General features: G+C 45.2%; 1 protein-coding gene across 2 annotated transcripts in view; it reads right to left on the reverse strand.

Annotated features, from left to right (window-relative positions):
• USP46 (ubiquitin specific peptidase 46) overlaps positions 1-18568 on the reverse strand; it is a 62854-nt gene that overhangs the window by 30919 nt on the left and 13367 nt on the right. For both annotated transcript variants that reach the window (XM_067735950.1, XM_067735951.1), the window contains exons 2-4: positions 5829-5909; positions 3123-3336; positions 1475-1704 (exon numbers count right to left, since the gene is read on the reverse strand). In XM_067735950.1, coding sequence (XP_067592051.1) covers positions 1475-1704; positions 3123-3336; positions 5829-5909 — 525 coding nt within the window. The remainder of the gene's footprint in view (positions 1-1474; positions 1705-3122; positions 3337-5828; positions 5910-18568) is intronic.

Below are 18568 nucleotides of genomic sequence, written 5' to 3' on the forward strand. Positions count from 1 at the left end.
AAAGAGCCTCCCACTTAAATCCACATTTCTTAACCATTTCTGGGTGCCAGTCCCTTGGCAGAATCTGATGCAACTACTGTCTCTCTCCCCAGAAAGATGCACAATCCTACAGAATTTTTCATATGACGTTATTAAGAAACTCTGAGACCTCAGATGAACCCATACTTTCTATGTTATTAGTAGTCATCATAAATAGTAATAGTTGGCTTTTACTGCACAGTTGGTATGTGCCAAGCATGGTTCTAAGTGCTTTCCAAAAGCTAACTCATTTAATCCTCCTAGCAACCCTACGAGACAGGCACTCTCATCATCCCCAATTTACAGATGAGGTGAGGTCAGAGAGGGTGAATAATTTGCACAAGGTCCCACAGCTGCTGACTGGCAGAGCCAGCATACAAACTGAGCAGCCTGGCCCTAAAGCCTTTAAAAAGCTTTTTTTTTTTTTTTTTTTTTTTAGTTAAAGCTGGGCTTTTAACTACCACATTAAGAGGCCACTCAGAGAGTTAAATCAAATACAGAAAGCCAAGGCAACATCCTGAATCACACCCTGGAAAATGTCTTCAAATTCAACTAACACTAAGTGCCTACCTACCATGTGCCAGACTCACCCAGACACATAAGCTAACCCAGCCCTGGCAACAGTGCTGTCAGGGACTTGTCCCATACACCCAGCTAACTGCTAGAAAATCAGAAGCCAAGCCTGGGGGCTTCCCTGGTGGCGCAGTGGTTAAGAATCCGCCTGCCGATGCAGGGGACACGGGTTCGAGCCCTGGTCCAGGAAGATGCCACATGCCATGGAGCAACTAAGCCCGTGCGCCACAACTACTGGGCCTGTGCACTGCAACTACTGAGCCCACATGCCACAACTACTGAAGCCCGTGCGCTCTAGGGCCTGTGTGTTGCAACTACTGAGCCCACGCCTAGTGCTGCTCCGCAACAGAGAAGCCACCACAATGAGAAGCCCACGCAACACAAGGAAGGGTAGTCCCCGCTCGCCGCAACTAGAGAAAGCCCGCGCACAGCAACGAAGACCCAAAGCAGCCAAAAAAAAAAAAAAAAAAAAGTCAAGCCTGTCTTCTGATTTCAAGTTCACCATACACAGCTGATTCCCTTTATGTTGGGGAGGTGGTCTGTTCTAAGTCACACATGACCTCCCTGTGGCCAAGTTCATTTCAAGATAACCGGTGGAGGTCCAGTTCAATACTTCCAATTGGTAGACCCTAAAATTAGTCCATGAGGCACAGCAATCTAGTTCTTGAGATTTTCCCTCATCACTCTACTTCAGCCAGCTGAGACGTCTTAGATGGAGACATGCTTCCAAAAGTTTGCATCTGAGGCTCATACACATGAACAGAACGGTATGCACATACTGAAGACAACTGCTAGGTGCTACGATACCACACTACACTCACGCACAACACAGTTAGTACAACTACACACAAGCAAACTACATGAAAGCCCTCCTGATGCTTACAGTTTCACAGTTCAAGCATCGAGTTTCATTGGTGAGCGTTCCCTGAAAAATCTCATGGACCCAGGTGAGTTCTGGTTTATTATTCTCCGCAGGTTCGTTCATGTTGCCATTTTTTAATTTTCCATTTTGTTTCTCCTGTTTCTTCTCTTCCTGCAGGATGTCCGCAATAGTGTTTAGCAAATAATTTAAAAATTCGTGAGCATCCTGCTGCATGTAGTTATCAAAGAGATCTGGAAAGGAGAGGGTCGGCATTTCAATCTCTGGCTATTGAAAAGCAAAGAAAATGCTAATTTTACAAACCACACCTCCATTTTTATATTGAAAGAGTGGCCACGCATGGAACACGTTCACCTCTATTTTGCAACTTCAATGGATAAGTTTTTAAAAAATTTTTGTTCACGTCCACTTTTTACCACCCACCAAGAACTAAATTTCCCATATCTTCCTGAAGTCATCATATATATAAAAAGCTACCAACATTTTTATTTGTTCTACAAAAAAAAAAAAAGAAAAAGAAAAAGAACAGGAATTACTTGATAAACTCCCTGATAAAGTATCAGTATTTAATATGATGTGACCACCAATGATCAATTATTCACTTCGTAATTTATGCAGAGCAACAGGGTCTCTTCCCAAAGATCATATTAAACCCTGGACCAACCTGGAAGCAGCTTAAATGAAACACATAAGGGAGATGAGGGATATATATGAGAATGTATCTATCTGATAGTGTTCTGAAACCAAATACAAATGATTCCAGCAGCCTGTTCCCTGCCATAAGGACAAACAATCAAGAGATGAATGCAGCTGTGAAACTTCATTATTAATCATGTGCACAAGGAGACTTGGGAGGGCTCTGCTTCCTTCTCAGATTATTTCTATTCTGGTGTGTATAAACTACAACAACTTCAAAAGATGGCAATCAAATTAAATGAGACTTTATAAAACAAACATCTGATTAACTGTGCAAGTCTGTTGCAGTAAGGCTGAAATCTAGGCTAAACACAAGTTGTCATATCAAATATTTCTATAGTCATAAAAATTACCCATGCAGAACTTCTGGAATAACCTCATCTCTACCACCGCTTCTCACACACACACAAAAAAAAGAATATAGAAAAAAAAGAAGAAAATCAGGTGACAGCAGGACATTTTTTATCACAGAAAAATATCAGCTTGATATCCTTCAACTTAGGCAAACAAAAATCAAAGGTATTATTTTTAAAACAGCAGAGCCTCTGATTAGACAATCTGCATTTAGTTTAATCACTTATGACAAGTTTATAAGATAGTACTATTTTATTCAATTATTGCATCAACCTATGTATTCCAATCAGTGTCCTGCCTTGGGCAATTTCTCCTCTTACAATGATCCTACCCAGAAAAAACTCCTTCCAATGTGGAGCAAAAAGAAAAGGTCATTCCAAAATGGAATGATAAATTTGAATTTTTAAGTATATCTTTAATTCAGTTTTGTTTTATATACTGGGTGGAAAAGGAGAAATATCTTTTCAAATGATAGTTGAGTAGTTGGCCATACTATTTTCCCATTTAAAAAAAAAAAAAAAGGTTTCGTTTTGAGGATATACAGAACTGTCAATTCTCCTTATTTCAGAGCCTGAAACCCATTCGTCTCCACGCTACTCACCATTTTCTTTTCTCAGCCTCGAAATGAACTTCTTTGGTGGGATCACGCCAACCTTCTTCTTCTGCGTGGCGATGCTGTGGAAAAGGTCTGCCAGGCATGTCAACAAGTTTTCCTTCTTTTTTTGCTGGGCCTTGTATGCCAGCACATTCTCCCGGAAGGGCCGGCAGAAGTACAAGGCCTGAAGCACGGAGTTACAGTAGCATGTGTTTCCGAACTGCCAAAGGACAACAGGGATGGTTCAAATCAGGGTCCGGGGCTGCACCACCTCCGAACCAGGTGGGGAGAGGGAGAGGGCCACCCTCCACGTGAACCAGCCCAGATTCCGCGTATCACAGCCCTGCTCACGGTGGTAGAAGCCAAGTATGGCACTCTGAACATCACCAGGGAAATGAATGCTAGTATATGCAAGCCTGGTAGCTCTCTAGCCCATTAAAAGTCTCTAAGATGATAAGAAGCACTCGGCCTTGATTTTAAAAAATCTAGTGAAACTTTCTGGTGCTTAAAAAAGAGAGAGACACTGAAGAAGAAAAAAATCGACATGATGTGGAGACGCAGAAAAGCAGCTGGCTACACAAAAGATGTCACAAGGCAACACATCAAAAATCCTATGACAGGGAAAATAAAAATTTCAATCAGAAAGAAATCCAGGAACTAGGAACCACTTGCTCAGCTAAAACAGTCTTCACCGAATGGGGACTTGTTTTAGTTTCTCTCTTTCAAGATTCCAGCACGCCTGCCATTGGCTTCAGACCACATTTCCTCACTTTCTCCAAAGCAATCTTATTTCCGCCAAAGTAGCAATTGTCTCAATACAACAGTACCACCCAGTTCCTGGTCTCCTGCAATCTGATTAGGGCCCACAGAGTAATACTATGACCTCTCAAAAGCCACGGATACTCAAGATTATGATTAACGAGGGAAAAAGTAAGTCATCATCTCCCTGGTTTTCAACTGACTATATAATAACCAACTCTGCGGGTGAACACATAGCTGAGACATTCACTTTAGAATTTTTCATGCACGTTAAAATGAAAAGGAAAACAAACTAAGGAAATCAGAAGATTAATAACAGATTACGAACTGCTGTGTAAGATTAAAATAGAACATGAGCATTTCAAGATTGGTTGTTGGCTTGTGTGTTGTCTGCCCAAGAGCAAGGCAGATGCACCGCCATCCTTAACGTGACATTTCTACGTATGTTAAGATAGAACACTTCCTATTTTTATATATTTTAATCTACTTTGACACAATTATGCAATGAGACAAACGTCTTTTTAAAGAGAAGCTGTAACTTTCATGAATTACCATTCGAAACAAACATAAATGAAACTATTAATAAGTTTAGGTCTCACAATGCTTCCACAGACTAGGAGATGGCCTTAGTTCTTTTTTCCTCCATAGTCTGCACTTGTCTTTTCCCTGCACAAGGTAGAATTCCAGCAACTTGAATAACTATCCTCACAGAGCTTAAGCAAGAGGCCTTTGCACTATGCCTAAAAAAACTGCATTAAAATTAGGAGTCAGTATTTCATCAACACAATGTCCTATATTCCAGTACTGTAGCCTCCTCCTACCATCCTTTGCTGTTACTCAGTACCTCACCTTCAGCCAGACACCCTTTAGTAACACTTGGCCCTGGGCCAGTGGACAATGTCTGGGAAAGAAAAGGAACTAACATTGACCGAGTGTCCACAAATGTGCCTCAGTCTCATGTCAGTACCTTCAATAGGAGCTCTCATGGATCCTTCATTATAGGCCAAGAGGTAGAAAGCATTATGGTCTCCATTTTACAGAGGGGGAAATGGAGACACAGAGAGGCCAAGTGACTTGCCCAAGATCGCACAGCTAGTGAACGGCATAGGCAGAATTCAGACTTAGGTCTGTACTACCGCAAAGCCAATGTCCACTCCATTATCCCACAGGTGGCATTCACTCAGAGGATGGTCCCAGCAGAAATTACCACCTATCACACCTGAACTGACAGACCACACTCAGAGCAGTTGTTCCAGAAAACCAGGTGCTTATGAGTTAACACCGGATGTCACTTAAATCCTCCACCCCAGAGAGAAAGGATCAGGTGGGGAAGAAAGCTCACGGGGGTGGTGGGCAATACTGCCTCACTACTTGGTCATAATCAACTTGTCTAGGACACAGGCCCTGGCAAGTATGGCCATCTACAAGGGGACCATTGCTGAGCACAAGCAAAATGAGGCCAAGGGATTTTGAGGTAAACTGGCCCCAGTTTTCCCCTGACTCCCCACCCATGCTTCAAATACCAAGTTGTGCTGTTGAATCGCTACTGGTGATGAGCTGGAAACGCTTTCGATGCTCTGGTTGAACTGATGCATACTGAAACAAAGCTACCAAGGAGCCCACCCAGATGGTGAAGGGAGAACATACAAAAGCAGATACTGCTACAAAGGCTAATAATATCACTGTGAAAGTTATGGGTGCAGCAGAAATCTTCTAAAGCACAGGGGAAAAAATGAGAATCTGACCCGATAATGCACTAATTAAACACTTTCTTCTGGGGCAGCTCATACTTTCAAAAACTGGACTAAATTTCCCCCACCCCAATATTTGCCACTTATGGTAACCAAGGAGTATGAACGATTATTTAAAGCTTGATAATAACGAAAACGGGAATGGAGTTGCTTCAAGAACTCTAAAACATTTGATTAAGATAGTACATTTTAAAATACTTACATTGACCAATCCGAAGTAGTGTTCATTGATTGGAAACTGCTCTGGACCAATGTCTTTTTCCAGAGCAGAGGCATTGGTGCCCTAAAAGAGAAAAATAACAAAAGTTCTGTTGTGTGTAGAATAGACAAGAAAGCAAAATGATACTTGAGAGAGTCCACTATCGAGACCAGCATCTCCTCGGGTGGCCTGGAGTTTGGTGACGGTCACGCTGAAAGAACAGGTGTCAGAAGTAAACCGTCGAAGAGGTAATGACATCAGCCTACTCCTCTCCTCATCCAACTTCATCATCCCCTCAAACCTGTTCTACCCGGCTTCAATTCTCCTCTATTAGGAAAGGAGGTTTGGGACAGGCAAATCAGCAAATCATCAGTCAGAACTTCCGAATGAAACATTCTGAGCTCAGGCAGCTGCAGTAGCTTTTATACTACTGGTGTATAGAATCGTACCACCACTTTCAAAGTCAACAGTATCATCCTGATAAAGATTTATCTACCGTACACCCACTATGTGCCAGGTACTATTCTAGGCTCTGACAACAGAACAGGGGACAAAGACAGGCTGAAAGAAGAGGCAAGTACACTGGACAGTACATCAGAAGGTGACAAGTGCAGTGAAGAAAAACAAGGCAGGAAATGAGGGTGGGGACTCTGGGGAGCAGGGGGTGAAGGGGAGGCACGGAGGGGGAAGGAGTGGAGGGTAGATCATTGCCGCTTAAATAGGGTGGTCGGGGGGGCCTTACTGAGAAAGTGAAATGTCCAAGGAATATTGTAAATAATGGAGAAATACAATTTAAAACCTAACAGTTCCCAAATGCATCAAATTGGTGAGCCATGTGTACTCAAGTTCAACACTCCAACACGATGACAATAAGTTCCTGGGTACTCCCACTATATATGCCAGGAACTGCACTATTTATTCTCACAACATCCCATTAGGTAAGTACTTACTATCATAATCCCCATTTAACAGACAGGAACTTAAGGCTTCGAATGGTTAAGAACCTGCCCAAAGACCACAGGCAGTAAGTGGCAGAGCTAGGACTTGAACCCAGGAGTCAGACTCGGGAGCTCACGGTCTTAACCAAAGGCTATGCAGAGCAATCCTATGACAAAACCATTTACTGAGCCCCGCTAAGGGCCAAGGGGTCATTGGCAAAAGCACACTGATTATCACTGCGCCCCACCCCACCCCCCGCAAGGCCTGGAGGGGTCTGCTGGGATTAGGAAGAGCGACCAAAGTTCAGTCCAATCAGGTGAGTAGTTAGGGGGTGGGTAGGACCACAGGCCCCACGTATACCCGTGGCTCTAACATCATCCTACAGCTTCTCACGTCCTCAGGCTATCACGGAAGACTCACAGCTCACAGAATCTCAGAGATCTGGGAGACAGGTATTTTAAAAAGAGACTGTTACGTTTTGTAAAAACTAAATCTGCTGCTGCTACTTATTCTGGGCTCATATAACTAGAATCTCCCATCCCAGAAAGAAATGGCCAAAAGGTGGGCTGAGAACCAGTTAACACGGTCACGTGTCAACAAGCAAACATGAAATGCAGAATAACTCAATTCTAAGCAAACACGACCTCAGCAGAAATAGTACATTCCATCCCCTTATCATACTATCCTTTGTTTCCACTTGTTTTCTAGGTCCCTGATACTGCTCCACCAATCTAAACTCCTCTACCGTCATCGGAGACCTTGAGTTTAGCGGTCATCTTTGCACACAACAGTTTCACTATCTTTTCATGGGGGCGGGCGGGGGAGGCAGGGTTTCATTGCCTTCACAGTAATGTGACTCCACATACAGGCTGAATTTTTTAAATAATACTTATATGAAAGCAGGATTTTATGGTATAGACAAAACTCACTAAAAGTTTTCAATAAAGCTACATCTCAATCATCAATCGATGTAAATAATGTGTATTAAATATACCCACAGCCATTTTTGAAACAACATTAGAATATATGGCTTAGAGCCCAGGAGGAATGTCAGATATAAAAGTAGAGCACATGGAGACAGATCTCATTAAATCTAAGGATTCGATCCCTGACTTCTGTTATTCGGGAATTCTTGGATGGAGTGCTTTTTTCTCTCTTAATATTTTCCCACTGGAGAGGGAGCTGGTGGGGGGCGGCTGGCTGTGACTCAGGCTAAGTACGGTGACCCAGGGGAAGAATACCTGGGTGGGAGGAATAATATAATAAGAATTCTTATAATAATATGATAATACCATGGAGGTAGCAGGCCAGGAGCACCCACAGCACAGCTTGGGGGAGAAGAAAGTGAGCTAGCCGTGTCGTCAGCGAAACCTGGCCCTCCCTCCGGTCAGGCCTGCTCACCCCCTCTCACAGCCCCCGCACACACACGGTCTGGAAGGGTCAGGAGGGGAGGTCAACCGCGCTCTGATCCCCAGCATCGCTTCCAGACCCCTGCACCGTCACCCATCTCGTCAAAACATCCACCCTGTGCAGCCCGTGCCTCCCGGCACCGTACGAACCCCTTCCCTTCTCCTCGTCTCGCCTGACCCCTCCATGCCCCGACGACCTACCTTTACACCCTGTCTCCTGCCATCGTGCTGGGTGGCTTCAGGATCCACGTGGCGGTGCCTTCCCATACCCTGCTCTCTCAGCAACTCATGCCCTCTTTTCTAGCTGTCTTTTATTTCACTCCACTCCAGCTACCCACTCCCAAAGACGCACCCCGGACCTGGTCACCACCCCAAAACCCAGCCAGGCTGGACTCTGTCTGTCGGCTCAACCCATCACAGCCACTCGTACACCCGCCAGGACCCGTCACTCCTCTCCTTTCTCATTCAGCTTAGAGTCCATGGATCATGATGTCAGTGGCTCTTATAAACACCCCCCACCTTATGCTTTGCTCACACCACCTGGCAAAAAACCCACCCAATGGGAACCAAATTATTCACCTTCTCTGAACATACGCCCAGACAGATGTGCAGCGCTAGGGGGGAGAAGTTGCACCTCAGGCTGATTGCATTCGCTCGAACTCACCAAATTCAAGCGGCCCACGTCCCCACCTTCCAAGACCCTTTCTCTGAGGCACTCATTCTCCACTCCACAGCGACCTTTTCCAAATTTCCCCAAGCGCCTCAAAACTATATACCTCTCTGCCCCTCTCACTGGCTTCCCACTCAACAGGAAAATGAAGAAAAAGAAAAACATTAAACCAGCAGAGAAGAACTCTCTTAATTTCACACTCTCAAACCTTCAAACCTGTGCGCCTACCTCTCCCAATGATGGAGACCTCGCTCTCGTGCAGGTCAATTGCTCCCGCACTATTAGATCCTGCCCGGCAGAATTTAACATGCCTCCTTGTCTCTCATGTTAAAAATACACATACACGTCTTCTTCCCACCTCTCCCAGTCCCCACCCCCTTTCTCACCTCCCCTTCATAGCTAAACTTCTTTAAACAATTGTCTATTCTGACACATTTACAAATGAATCAGATGATTTCTAAGATTTATTTCAAATAATCCAGTGGGGAGAAGTGGGAGGTGGGTGTGCGGGGCTTATTATACTATTCCATTTATACTTTTACATATATGCTTACAGGCAGAGTAATGGTCTCCCAAAGATGCCAGGTCTTCATCCCCAGAACTTGTGATGACGTCACCCTACATGGCAAAGGTAAATTTAGATTGTAAAAGGGCTTAATTTGCCAATCAGGACTTAATTTGACCTTAAAATAGGGGGACTGCCCTGGATTATCCAGTTGGGCCCAACGTAATCACAAGCATCTTTAGAAGCGGGAGACAGATCAGAACAACAGACCGGACCGCTATGATGTGTGAAGGACTCAACTTGCCTTCGCTGACTCTGTAGGCAGAGGAAGGGGCCAGGAGCCAAGGAACCAGGCAGTCTCTAGAAGCTTAAAAGGCAAGAAAAATAAAACAGTTTCCGCTAGAGCCTCCAGGAAGAACACAGCCGCACACTGCCTTCATTTTAGCCCGGGTGGGGCTAGTTCAGACTTGTGACCTCCAGGCTATAAGGTAATATACTTGTGCTGTCTAAGCTGCTAAGTTCACGGTAACTTGTTACAGCAGCAATAGACTAATACAATATGTCTGAAGTTTTCCATAATACTCGCTAAGACCTGTCTCTATTTCCTCACCTCCCCATCTCTCCTGAAAATATTCCCTTCTGGATTCTACCCCTGATGAGCTCCACACATGGTCAACTCAGGAAGACACACTTAGCTGTTGGCTTTCTCCAGGTGCTGTCTAAGGCCCTCTTCCCTCCCTCCATGCCTCTTTCTGTAGGGTCCAGGCAACAACCAGGCTTCAATCAGCAGCTACGTGCCAACCATTTCCAACGCTTCCCCTTCATCCCAGAAAGCTCACTTCTGAGCCCATTCAGGCGGGGTGAAGACACAGTTCCACTTGCTTGTCTCACAGGCCCTCAAAATCACTCTACCCCGAAACTAGAGCTTTCACTTCTCCTTCCCCTCAAATCCAGTCTCTTCCTGGTGTTTCCCCACTTGTCCATGACGATGCCACCTTCCACCTGGCTCCTGCTAGAAACCTGAGGGCCACGCCTAACGTCCTTCTCCACACTCGACGGCCATCCACCACAGCACACTACTGACCGATTCACTCTCCTTAAATCTCTCAAATCCCTTCGCTTCTCTTGAACCTCCTGCCACCAGTGGGACCAGGCCACCAGCATCTCTCATCTGAATTACAACAGCCTCCTAAATGGCCTCCGACACCCACCTTGCTCACCTCTAACCCCACCATCAACATGGCAGCAAAACTGCTCTTTCTAAATACAAATCTGCTTTAAAATGCTCCAGTGACTTCTACTGCTGTCTCCAATGTCACCTGCCACCCATTCTCTCATACACTTGGCCTGCTAGGATGGCCTTTGTTCTGGTCCTCAAGTACCTCAAGTTCCCTCCCATCCATCACCTGAATGCTCTTCCCCTGCTTCTTCACCTGGCTGTACCCTATCATCCTTCTCAGGGAGTTCTTTACCGGCCACCCCTAGATTCAGGTAGTCTCTGTAACGGACAGAATAATGGCCCCTCAAAGATGTCCCCACCCTAATCCCTGGAACCTGTGAATATGTTAACTTATGTGGCAAAAGGGACTCTGCAGGTATGACTGATTTAACAATCTTGAGGTGGGGGGGGGGTGCAGTTATCCTGGATGACCTCAATGGGCCCAGTGTCATCAAGGGTCCTCATGAGAAAGAGGCAGGAGTATCAGAGTCAGCGAGGAGATGTGACGACAGAAGCACAGTTCACAGAGAGACCGGAAGATGCTACACTGCCGGCCTTGACGATGGAAGGGGCCCAGAGCCAAGGACTGCAGGCAGGCCCTAGAAAGTGGAAAAGGCTCTCCTAGAGCCTCCAGAAGCTGTGCAGCCCTGCGACACCTTGATTTTAGGAGTTCTGACCTCCAGAGCTCGAAGGGAATAAATTCCTGTCATTTTAAGCTGCTAAGTCTGTGGTCCTATTTTACAGCAGCAACAGGAAACTAACATACCCCTCCCCCAACAACCTCCACTCTCCACTCATAGCATACTGTCTCCCTTACAGTGTTTACTCCAATTCTTATTTATGTAATTATTAATATGTTTCCTATCCCCTCAACTACATGTCTCACAGGAGCAATGACTTATGTCTGACCTGCTTAATACTGCACTCCCAGTGGCTAGCACAGATTAGGCGCGGGCCTGCTGGGTGGGTGGGTGGATGGATGGATGGACGAATGAGTGGATGGTTGGTTGGATAGATGGATGCATGCGTGCATAGATGGGGATGGTTAGGGCCGTGCAAGTTGCTTCCACGTCCATGATCATTTGGACACAGGTGTGTGAGCTCTCCCGATCTACTGTTCAGTGAGGCCTACATGGTGCCCTCTTCCATTTCCCCATTCTCCCTTCCCTTTTATAAATATACACCCTAGGAATTCCTTCCCATGGATACAGAACGTCACTGATACTGACATTTGGAACCAACCTCTTGCTTCACATGCTAGCATTTTCCATTGGTTACGTGAATTTTTGTGCATCTTTAACAGATTTTGGAGTTCTCTACGTTCCATGTAAATCTCTGTATGATAAAAGGACACACACATGATGGGGAACGTTTCATGAGAGATGGTGGGAGCTTAAAGATCAACTAGACAGTATAAATCGAAATTTTAAATGAGCACATCCTTCAATCCTGCAATTCTTCTTTAAGCAATTTGTTCCACATCTATACTCACACAGGTAGAAAAGATACAGAGACTATAGCAAGGACCAAAATAATCCAGGCCTGGCTTAAACAAGACGGAAGTTTACTTCAAGAGGAAGCAGCACAGGCCTGACGCGGCAGCTCTGCAGGGCCGGGGACTCGGGCTCCTTTTATCTTGTTGTTCTGTCATCCTCAAGAATGTATCTTGGGAACCAACATGGTCACTCCGGCCCCTATCATCAAACAACCTCCGCCAGGGGGAAGCAGACAAGACGGGGAGAGACTGCGCCTTCTCTTCCAAGAATGTTCCTGGAAGTCGCATACATCACTTTTGCTCATGATCCCAGTGGCCAGAATCTCACCCAGCCACACGGCCACACCTAGCTGCCAGGGGAGCCTGGCAAATGGGCTCTATTACCAGCCAAAATTAGAGATGGAAAAAGGATACTGAAGGAACGAGCAGCAGGCAACATCTCGGACGGTCCCCCCCGGCAAGGTTTGCAAGAGGAAAACGTTAGAAATAACTGGTCAAATAATTACAGTAATAAACAGGATGGAATACCATGTAGCTACTTAAAAAAGTAAAGCTACTCTATAGGTATGGCTATGAAAATTTGTCCAAGATACAGCGATAAGTATCAATAAAAACGTGTGAGAGAGTAAGTGTGTGTACAGGACAATTACTGGAAATGTCCTCCTTTCAAGCAGCAGACGCTGAGCCCTTTTCGTGTCCAGCGCGACTCTACTTCTGAGGGACCCAAAGGGACAGAGCGGCTCGGGCCTGCCTTCAACACCTACATTCTAATGGAAATTCCAGAACGAATACTTGAGAAATTATTAACACTTGTCACCAGCGTCCAGGAAGCGGGGCTGGCAGATGACAGGCCACCGGGGGCTTTTTGTTTTCTCAACTGTGCAAAGTTTTTACCATCAGCGTGTATTATTTTTGTCATAAAAAATGTCAGAGAAAGTCAGCAAACTAATACCCTGCAGACCAGCTGTCGAAGGCCCACGGCACACAGCTCAGAGCTTTACGAGGCCATTTTCCCCGCCGGTGTGAATTTGCTTTCCCCTCTCTTGGCCTTAGTTTCCTGGCTGAGAGGTGGGATATTCGGCCTGCCTGTGGCTCAGGGGACAGAGAGAATCAAACAAGACGTGGAACATTATCAGCACTATGTAAACTGCAAGGTGTGCTGCAAACCCAAGAGCCTGCAGTCCTACCGCGAGCACCAAGCACTGTGACACATAAGGCAAACGGGAGGCACTGAGAATAACTGACCAGATGCTGAACAAAAAACTAATCTAGAGCAGTAAATCACAAACACAGTTCTCATTCTCGTCAGTAAAAAATTTGGTAACCTTTGAAAACAATGCACCACACTTTATTAAAAATAGAATCTGGGCTGGGACAAGTTCCAACAAGAAGACTGTAATGCTAACTCTTCACAGCACTTCTGAAAGCAACTGTGTGACTGCCAAGGGGCGCTACAAAAACACAAAACCAACAATAACAACAACTTGTGAAGGATGAGTCATAAATGTATAAGATGGGTATAGAAAGGCATTTCTTTTAAAGCAATTTTAAATGCAGTTTATAGGAAAACATGTTAGAATGCCTTCCTTCTGGGGAGGGGGGAAGAAGACAGATTCTTGCCCAGGAGGATATAATCAGAATGATGGCAATGAGAGTATCACCTCACACCGGTCAGGATGGCCATCATCAAAAAATCTACCAACAATAAATGCTGGAGAGGGTGTGAAGAAAAGGGAACCCTCTTGCACTGTTGGTGGGAATGTAAATTGATACAGCCACTTTGGAGAAGAGTATGGAGGTTCCTTAAAAAACTAAAAGTAGAACTACCATATGACCCAGCCATCCCACTACTGGGCATATATCCTGAGAAAACCATAATTCAAAAAGAGTCATGTACCACAATGTTCATTGCAGCACTATTTACAACAGCCAGGACATGGAAGCAACCTAAGTGTCCACTGACAGATGAATGGATAAAGAAGATGTGGCACATACATACAATGGAATATTACTCAGCCATAAAAAGAAACGAAATTGAGTTATTTGTAGTGAGGTGGATGGACCTAGAGTCTGTCATACAGAGTGAAGGAATTCAGAAAGAGAAAAACAAATACCGTATGCTAACACATATATATGGAATCTAAAAAAAAAAAAAAAATGGTTCTGATGAACCTAGGGGTGGGACAGGAATAAAGACGCAGATGTAGAGAATGGACCGGAGGACACGGGGAGGGGGAAGGGTAGGCTGGGACGAAGTGAGAGAGTAGCAATGACATATATACACTATCAAATGTCAAATAGATAGCTAGTGGGAAGCAGCTGCATCACATAGGGAGATCAGCTCCCTGCTTTGTGACCACCTAGAGGGGTGGGATAGGGAGGGTGGGAGGGAGACACAAGAGGGAGGAGATATGGGGATATATGCCTACATATAGCTGATTCACTTTGTTATACAGCAGAAACTAACACAACATTGTAAAGCAATTATACTCCAATGAAGGTGTTAAAAAAAAAGAAAACCAATGAGAACACTGTATAATATGCAGGAGCCTAAACCAAAAACAGAGACCAGGAAGGGGTCTTGGAGATCAGCTCCATTCCACAGATGAAAAAAACCAAGGCCCAGAAACATAAACCTCCTCCCCCAGTTCTGCATCCTAAGGCAGGCAGGATCTCTTTCAAGTCTGTACAAAGTGGAGAAAGGCCCGAAATAACATGTAAGGATTTCTAAGTACACAGAGAAACAGTCACTGATTATAAACCATGAATTAAAATATACGACAGGAGAGGTGAATATTGTTGCTAAAACTACAGTTTTAAGTCTATATTCAAAAACGGCTATTTCACTTATCAAGTACGTTTTCAAAGTACAAAAGTACATAGAGGACTAATTCTCAGAAGCTCTAGTATTCCCAGACTTCTGATGACAAAAGGTCATTCCTAGAGCCTTAAGGAGAAAGTGAAGCAAAAATGAAGTGATGCAGCTCAAGATTTCAGGATGAGTCAGAAGCACTTGCCAGAATTCAAGGATGGTTAAGGAGGAATTAGTCACTGGCTTCCACATAATGAGTAATAATAACAGACATCACAAAAATAACACTTACTGTGTCCAGTCACTGCTCTGAGGACTTGATGTATATTTTACTCATTTTAATCCTCACAATAATGCTGTGAGGTGGATGTCCTTATTGTCTCCATTTTAAAGATAGGAAAACTAAAAAAAAAAAAAAGGGCTTCCCTGGTGGCACAGTGGTTGAGAGTCCGCCTGCCGATGCAGGGGACACGGGTTCGTGCCCCGGTCCGGGAAGATCCCACATGCCGCGGGGCGGCTGGGCCCGTGAGCCATGGCCGCTGAGCCTGCGCGTCCGGAGCCCGTGCTCCGCAACGGGAGAGGCCACAACAGTGAGAGGCCCGCATACCGCAAAAAAAAGAAAAAAAGAAAAAAGATGTAAAGATAGGAAAACTGAGGCACAGAGAGGGTAAGTAACTTTATCCAAGTTCACACAGCTAATAAGTACTGGAACTAGGTTTGAACTCACACCATCTGACTCCAGAGTGTATGCTCCCAAGCACTACACAATATTGACTCTCAAGGTGGCAGGGTCCCCTCAGAGTCCCAGAATTGCAGGAATGAAAAACCGAGGAAACAGAAGGGGTCACAGAGTTATACAGGTAAACCCCTGCCTCTGAGGCACCATTCAAAATATTCTAGAATGAGGAGCACAGGTGTCCTTCTCTGTAAAATCACCACAGAACACTGCAACCTGTTTAAGAGAATATAAAATTGAGGTTGAAAATCAGGAGAAACTTGAGATGTAGTCAAGAGGAAATAGGTTTTTTTTTCAAAATGGTTTCGGGCTGTGGATTTTTATCTAGCCAAATAGGAAAAGAAAATAATATTGTTTAAAATAGGAGTAAGTGAAAACAAGATCAAAAAGCAGAAATGAGTTCTAAGAAGTAAACCATTTTACACCTAATACTAGAAAAATGTGCACTCTCACATCCCTAACTTCTAAATTTTTGGATACTGACAATAGAAGAAAAAAGAAAAGAACAGAAAGAGAAAGGACCCACCAGAAGTATGCAGAACAAAATGTGTTAATATATTAATACAGCTCATCTCTCAGTGTTGGGATTATTTGGGAGGGGTGAGTTGGGAGAAGTAGTATGAATTATGTATCAGGGAAAAAACCGCCATTATTTTCTTATCCAAAGAAACTGGCAAAGCATCTGTTGTGCCTCTACAGAGACAGAAATGCAGATTGCGATTCTGAGCCTCTTGGCTCAGAACTAGTGTGGCCAGTTCTCTGGCCCCTCAGAGCTGTCCCCTCTTTCCCCCCATCTCCTACTCAGCATTTGCCTTCAATGTCACTTCTCCACAGCTACCTTCCCTGACCCTTCCCTCTCTCAGAATCCTGTGTGTCTCTTCATACAACTAATCACAATTTGTAATAACTTACTTATTTGTGACTATTTAACACCTGTCTTCCCACTGGACCACAGGTTGGCAAATGACAGTCCATGGGCCAAATGTGGCCCACCAACTGTTTTTGTAAATAAAGTTTTATTGGAACACAGCTGCGATCACTCATTTACTTATGGTAGCTACTTTCACAGTACGACAGCAGAGTTGTATAGCTGCGACAGAGATATCATGGCCCACAAAGCCTAAAATATTTACCATTGAGCCCTTTACCAACAAGCTTGTCAACCCCTACACTAGACCATAAACTCTATGAGGACAGGGTTGTGACTGACTGGTCTCCTAGGACCATGCAGAACATCTGGCATACAAAAGCACTTACTAAATTTGCTGACTAAATAAACTTGGTAAACAGGGTAAGCAGTATGTGCCACTCGTTGTTCAGAGAACCTCACGTCTCTGTATTCATCGACTCCACTGTCCGCCAACCGAGGCAGTCCCACTTACTGTCCCCATGCCACTCATGCAAGAACAGAGGGAACCTGCTCGGGCTCACTCAGCCAGTAAAGGCAGCGCCAGGACTCAACCCCAGGCCATTCAGGTCCAGAGCCTGAGCTCCTGACCACAAGTCAGAGAAGATGGTCTTCTCATTCATCCTTTTAGTAATTCCTTAGCTGCAGACGTAGAGACTGGGCAGAGGGCCGCAGCTTCTGAGAGTGTCCTCTTTGGCTGCTGGCCATCACACATCACCTAACCACGGGCGGGCAATACCCAGAGGGGCTGTGGATGCCGCCCGTCCTGCTCAGAGAGCACACACATCACCTGGTCCCATCCAGCAACACTGATGCTCTCCCTCCAGAGAAGTCACACACTCAGACTCACTATCCCCATTTCATAAGTGAGGGAAATGAAGTTGATGGAGGTTAAGTAACTGGCCAAGGTCAAGTGTTAGTATGAGGCAGAGGTCAGCTGTGAACCCACAATCTTAATACCATCACGACTCCAACTCCTGGCTCAACAATGCTCCTCTGCCCCGCTCCAGGCTTCCACAGGAAGGCAGTTAAAGGGCATTTTCATTCTGCGCCAGGATAGCACGTCATTTCCATGCCTTATACGATACTGGGGAGAGAGAAACAACTCTGGAAAAAACCTCGTGACTTCACTGAATGATGTAACGCAGAAGCAAAAATGTCTGCAGCTGAAGAAAGATGACCCTGGGATACATAATGATCCGAAGTCATCATAGGAAGGACAGTAAACAGCAGCTAGAGCCTCTGGCTTGTAAAACAACTCTCTTTGTGGCTCGACACAGCATAACAAAGTCCTCAGGCAGAGATGACATTTCAACTCAAAAGGAGAGGGGCTTCCCTGGTGGCGCAGTGGTTGAGAGTCCGCCTGTCGATGCAGGGGACACGGGTTCGTGCCCCGGTCCGGGAAGATCCCACATGCCATGGTGCGGCTGGGCCCGTGAGCCATGGCCGCTGAGCCTGCGTGTCCGGGAGCCTATGCTCCCCAACGGGAGAGGCCACAACAGTGAGAGGCCCGCGTACCACAAAAAAAAAAAAAAAGGAGAACAAAGAGCTGGGTCTGTCTTCTAGCAGAAGGTGGAGGAGGAAGTATTTACCCCAGTCCCTGACTTCAGTGACCTGGAACCAAGAACCTCACTCCCAACCCAGTGTTCTGCACAGGCACCAAGCTGCCTCCTCGACGATGAAGTCTCTTAAGCTCCTACTTTACCCAAAGGTACCCTTCTCATCGTTTCCCTGAAAGGCAGCATTGGTGTCACAGGATCCTGGCAAAGCCCCAGGTCAAAGAGGCCAAGTCCTCAAATTTAACTAACAGGGTGATTTCAAGTACTTCCCTCATCCCCCTCTGTAGTTCGAGCTCAAGGTCTTCATCAGTGAAAAACCAGGACAGCAGTATCCCCACCTCACAGTGTGGAATCCCTGCCCTTGCATCGGTACTGCACTAACAGAGATATTTTAGTCTAATGTACTGAAACCACCCTGTAATGTATTGATTATGAAACAAAATATAAAATTCTGTGCTCTCTTCTCCCCTCCCCAGACAGGATGGCAAGCGG

The sequence above is a fragment of the Pseudorca crassidens genome, chromosome 4 (assembly GCF_039906515.1).
Source record: "Pseudorca crassidens isolate mPseCra1 chromosome 4, mPseCra1.hap1, whole genome shotgun sequence".
In the NCBI taxonomy this organism is placed as follows: Eukaryota; Metazoa; Chordata; class Mammalia; order Artiodactyla; family Delphinidae; genus Pseudorca; species Pseudorca crassidens.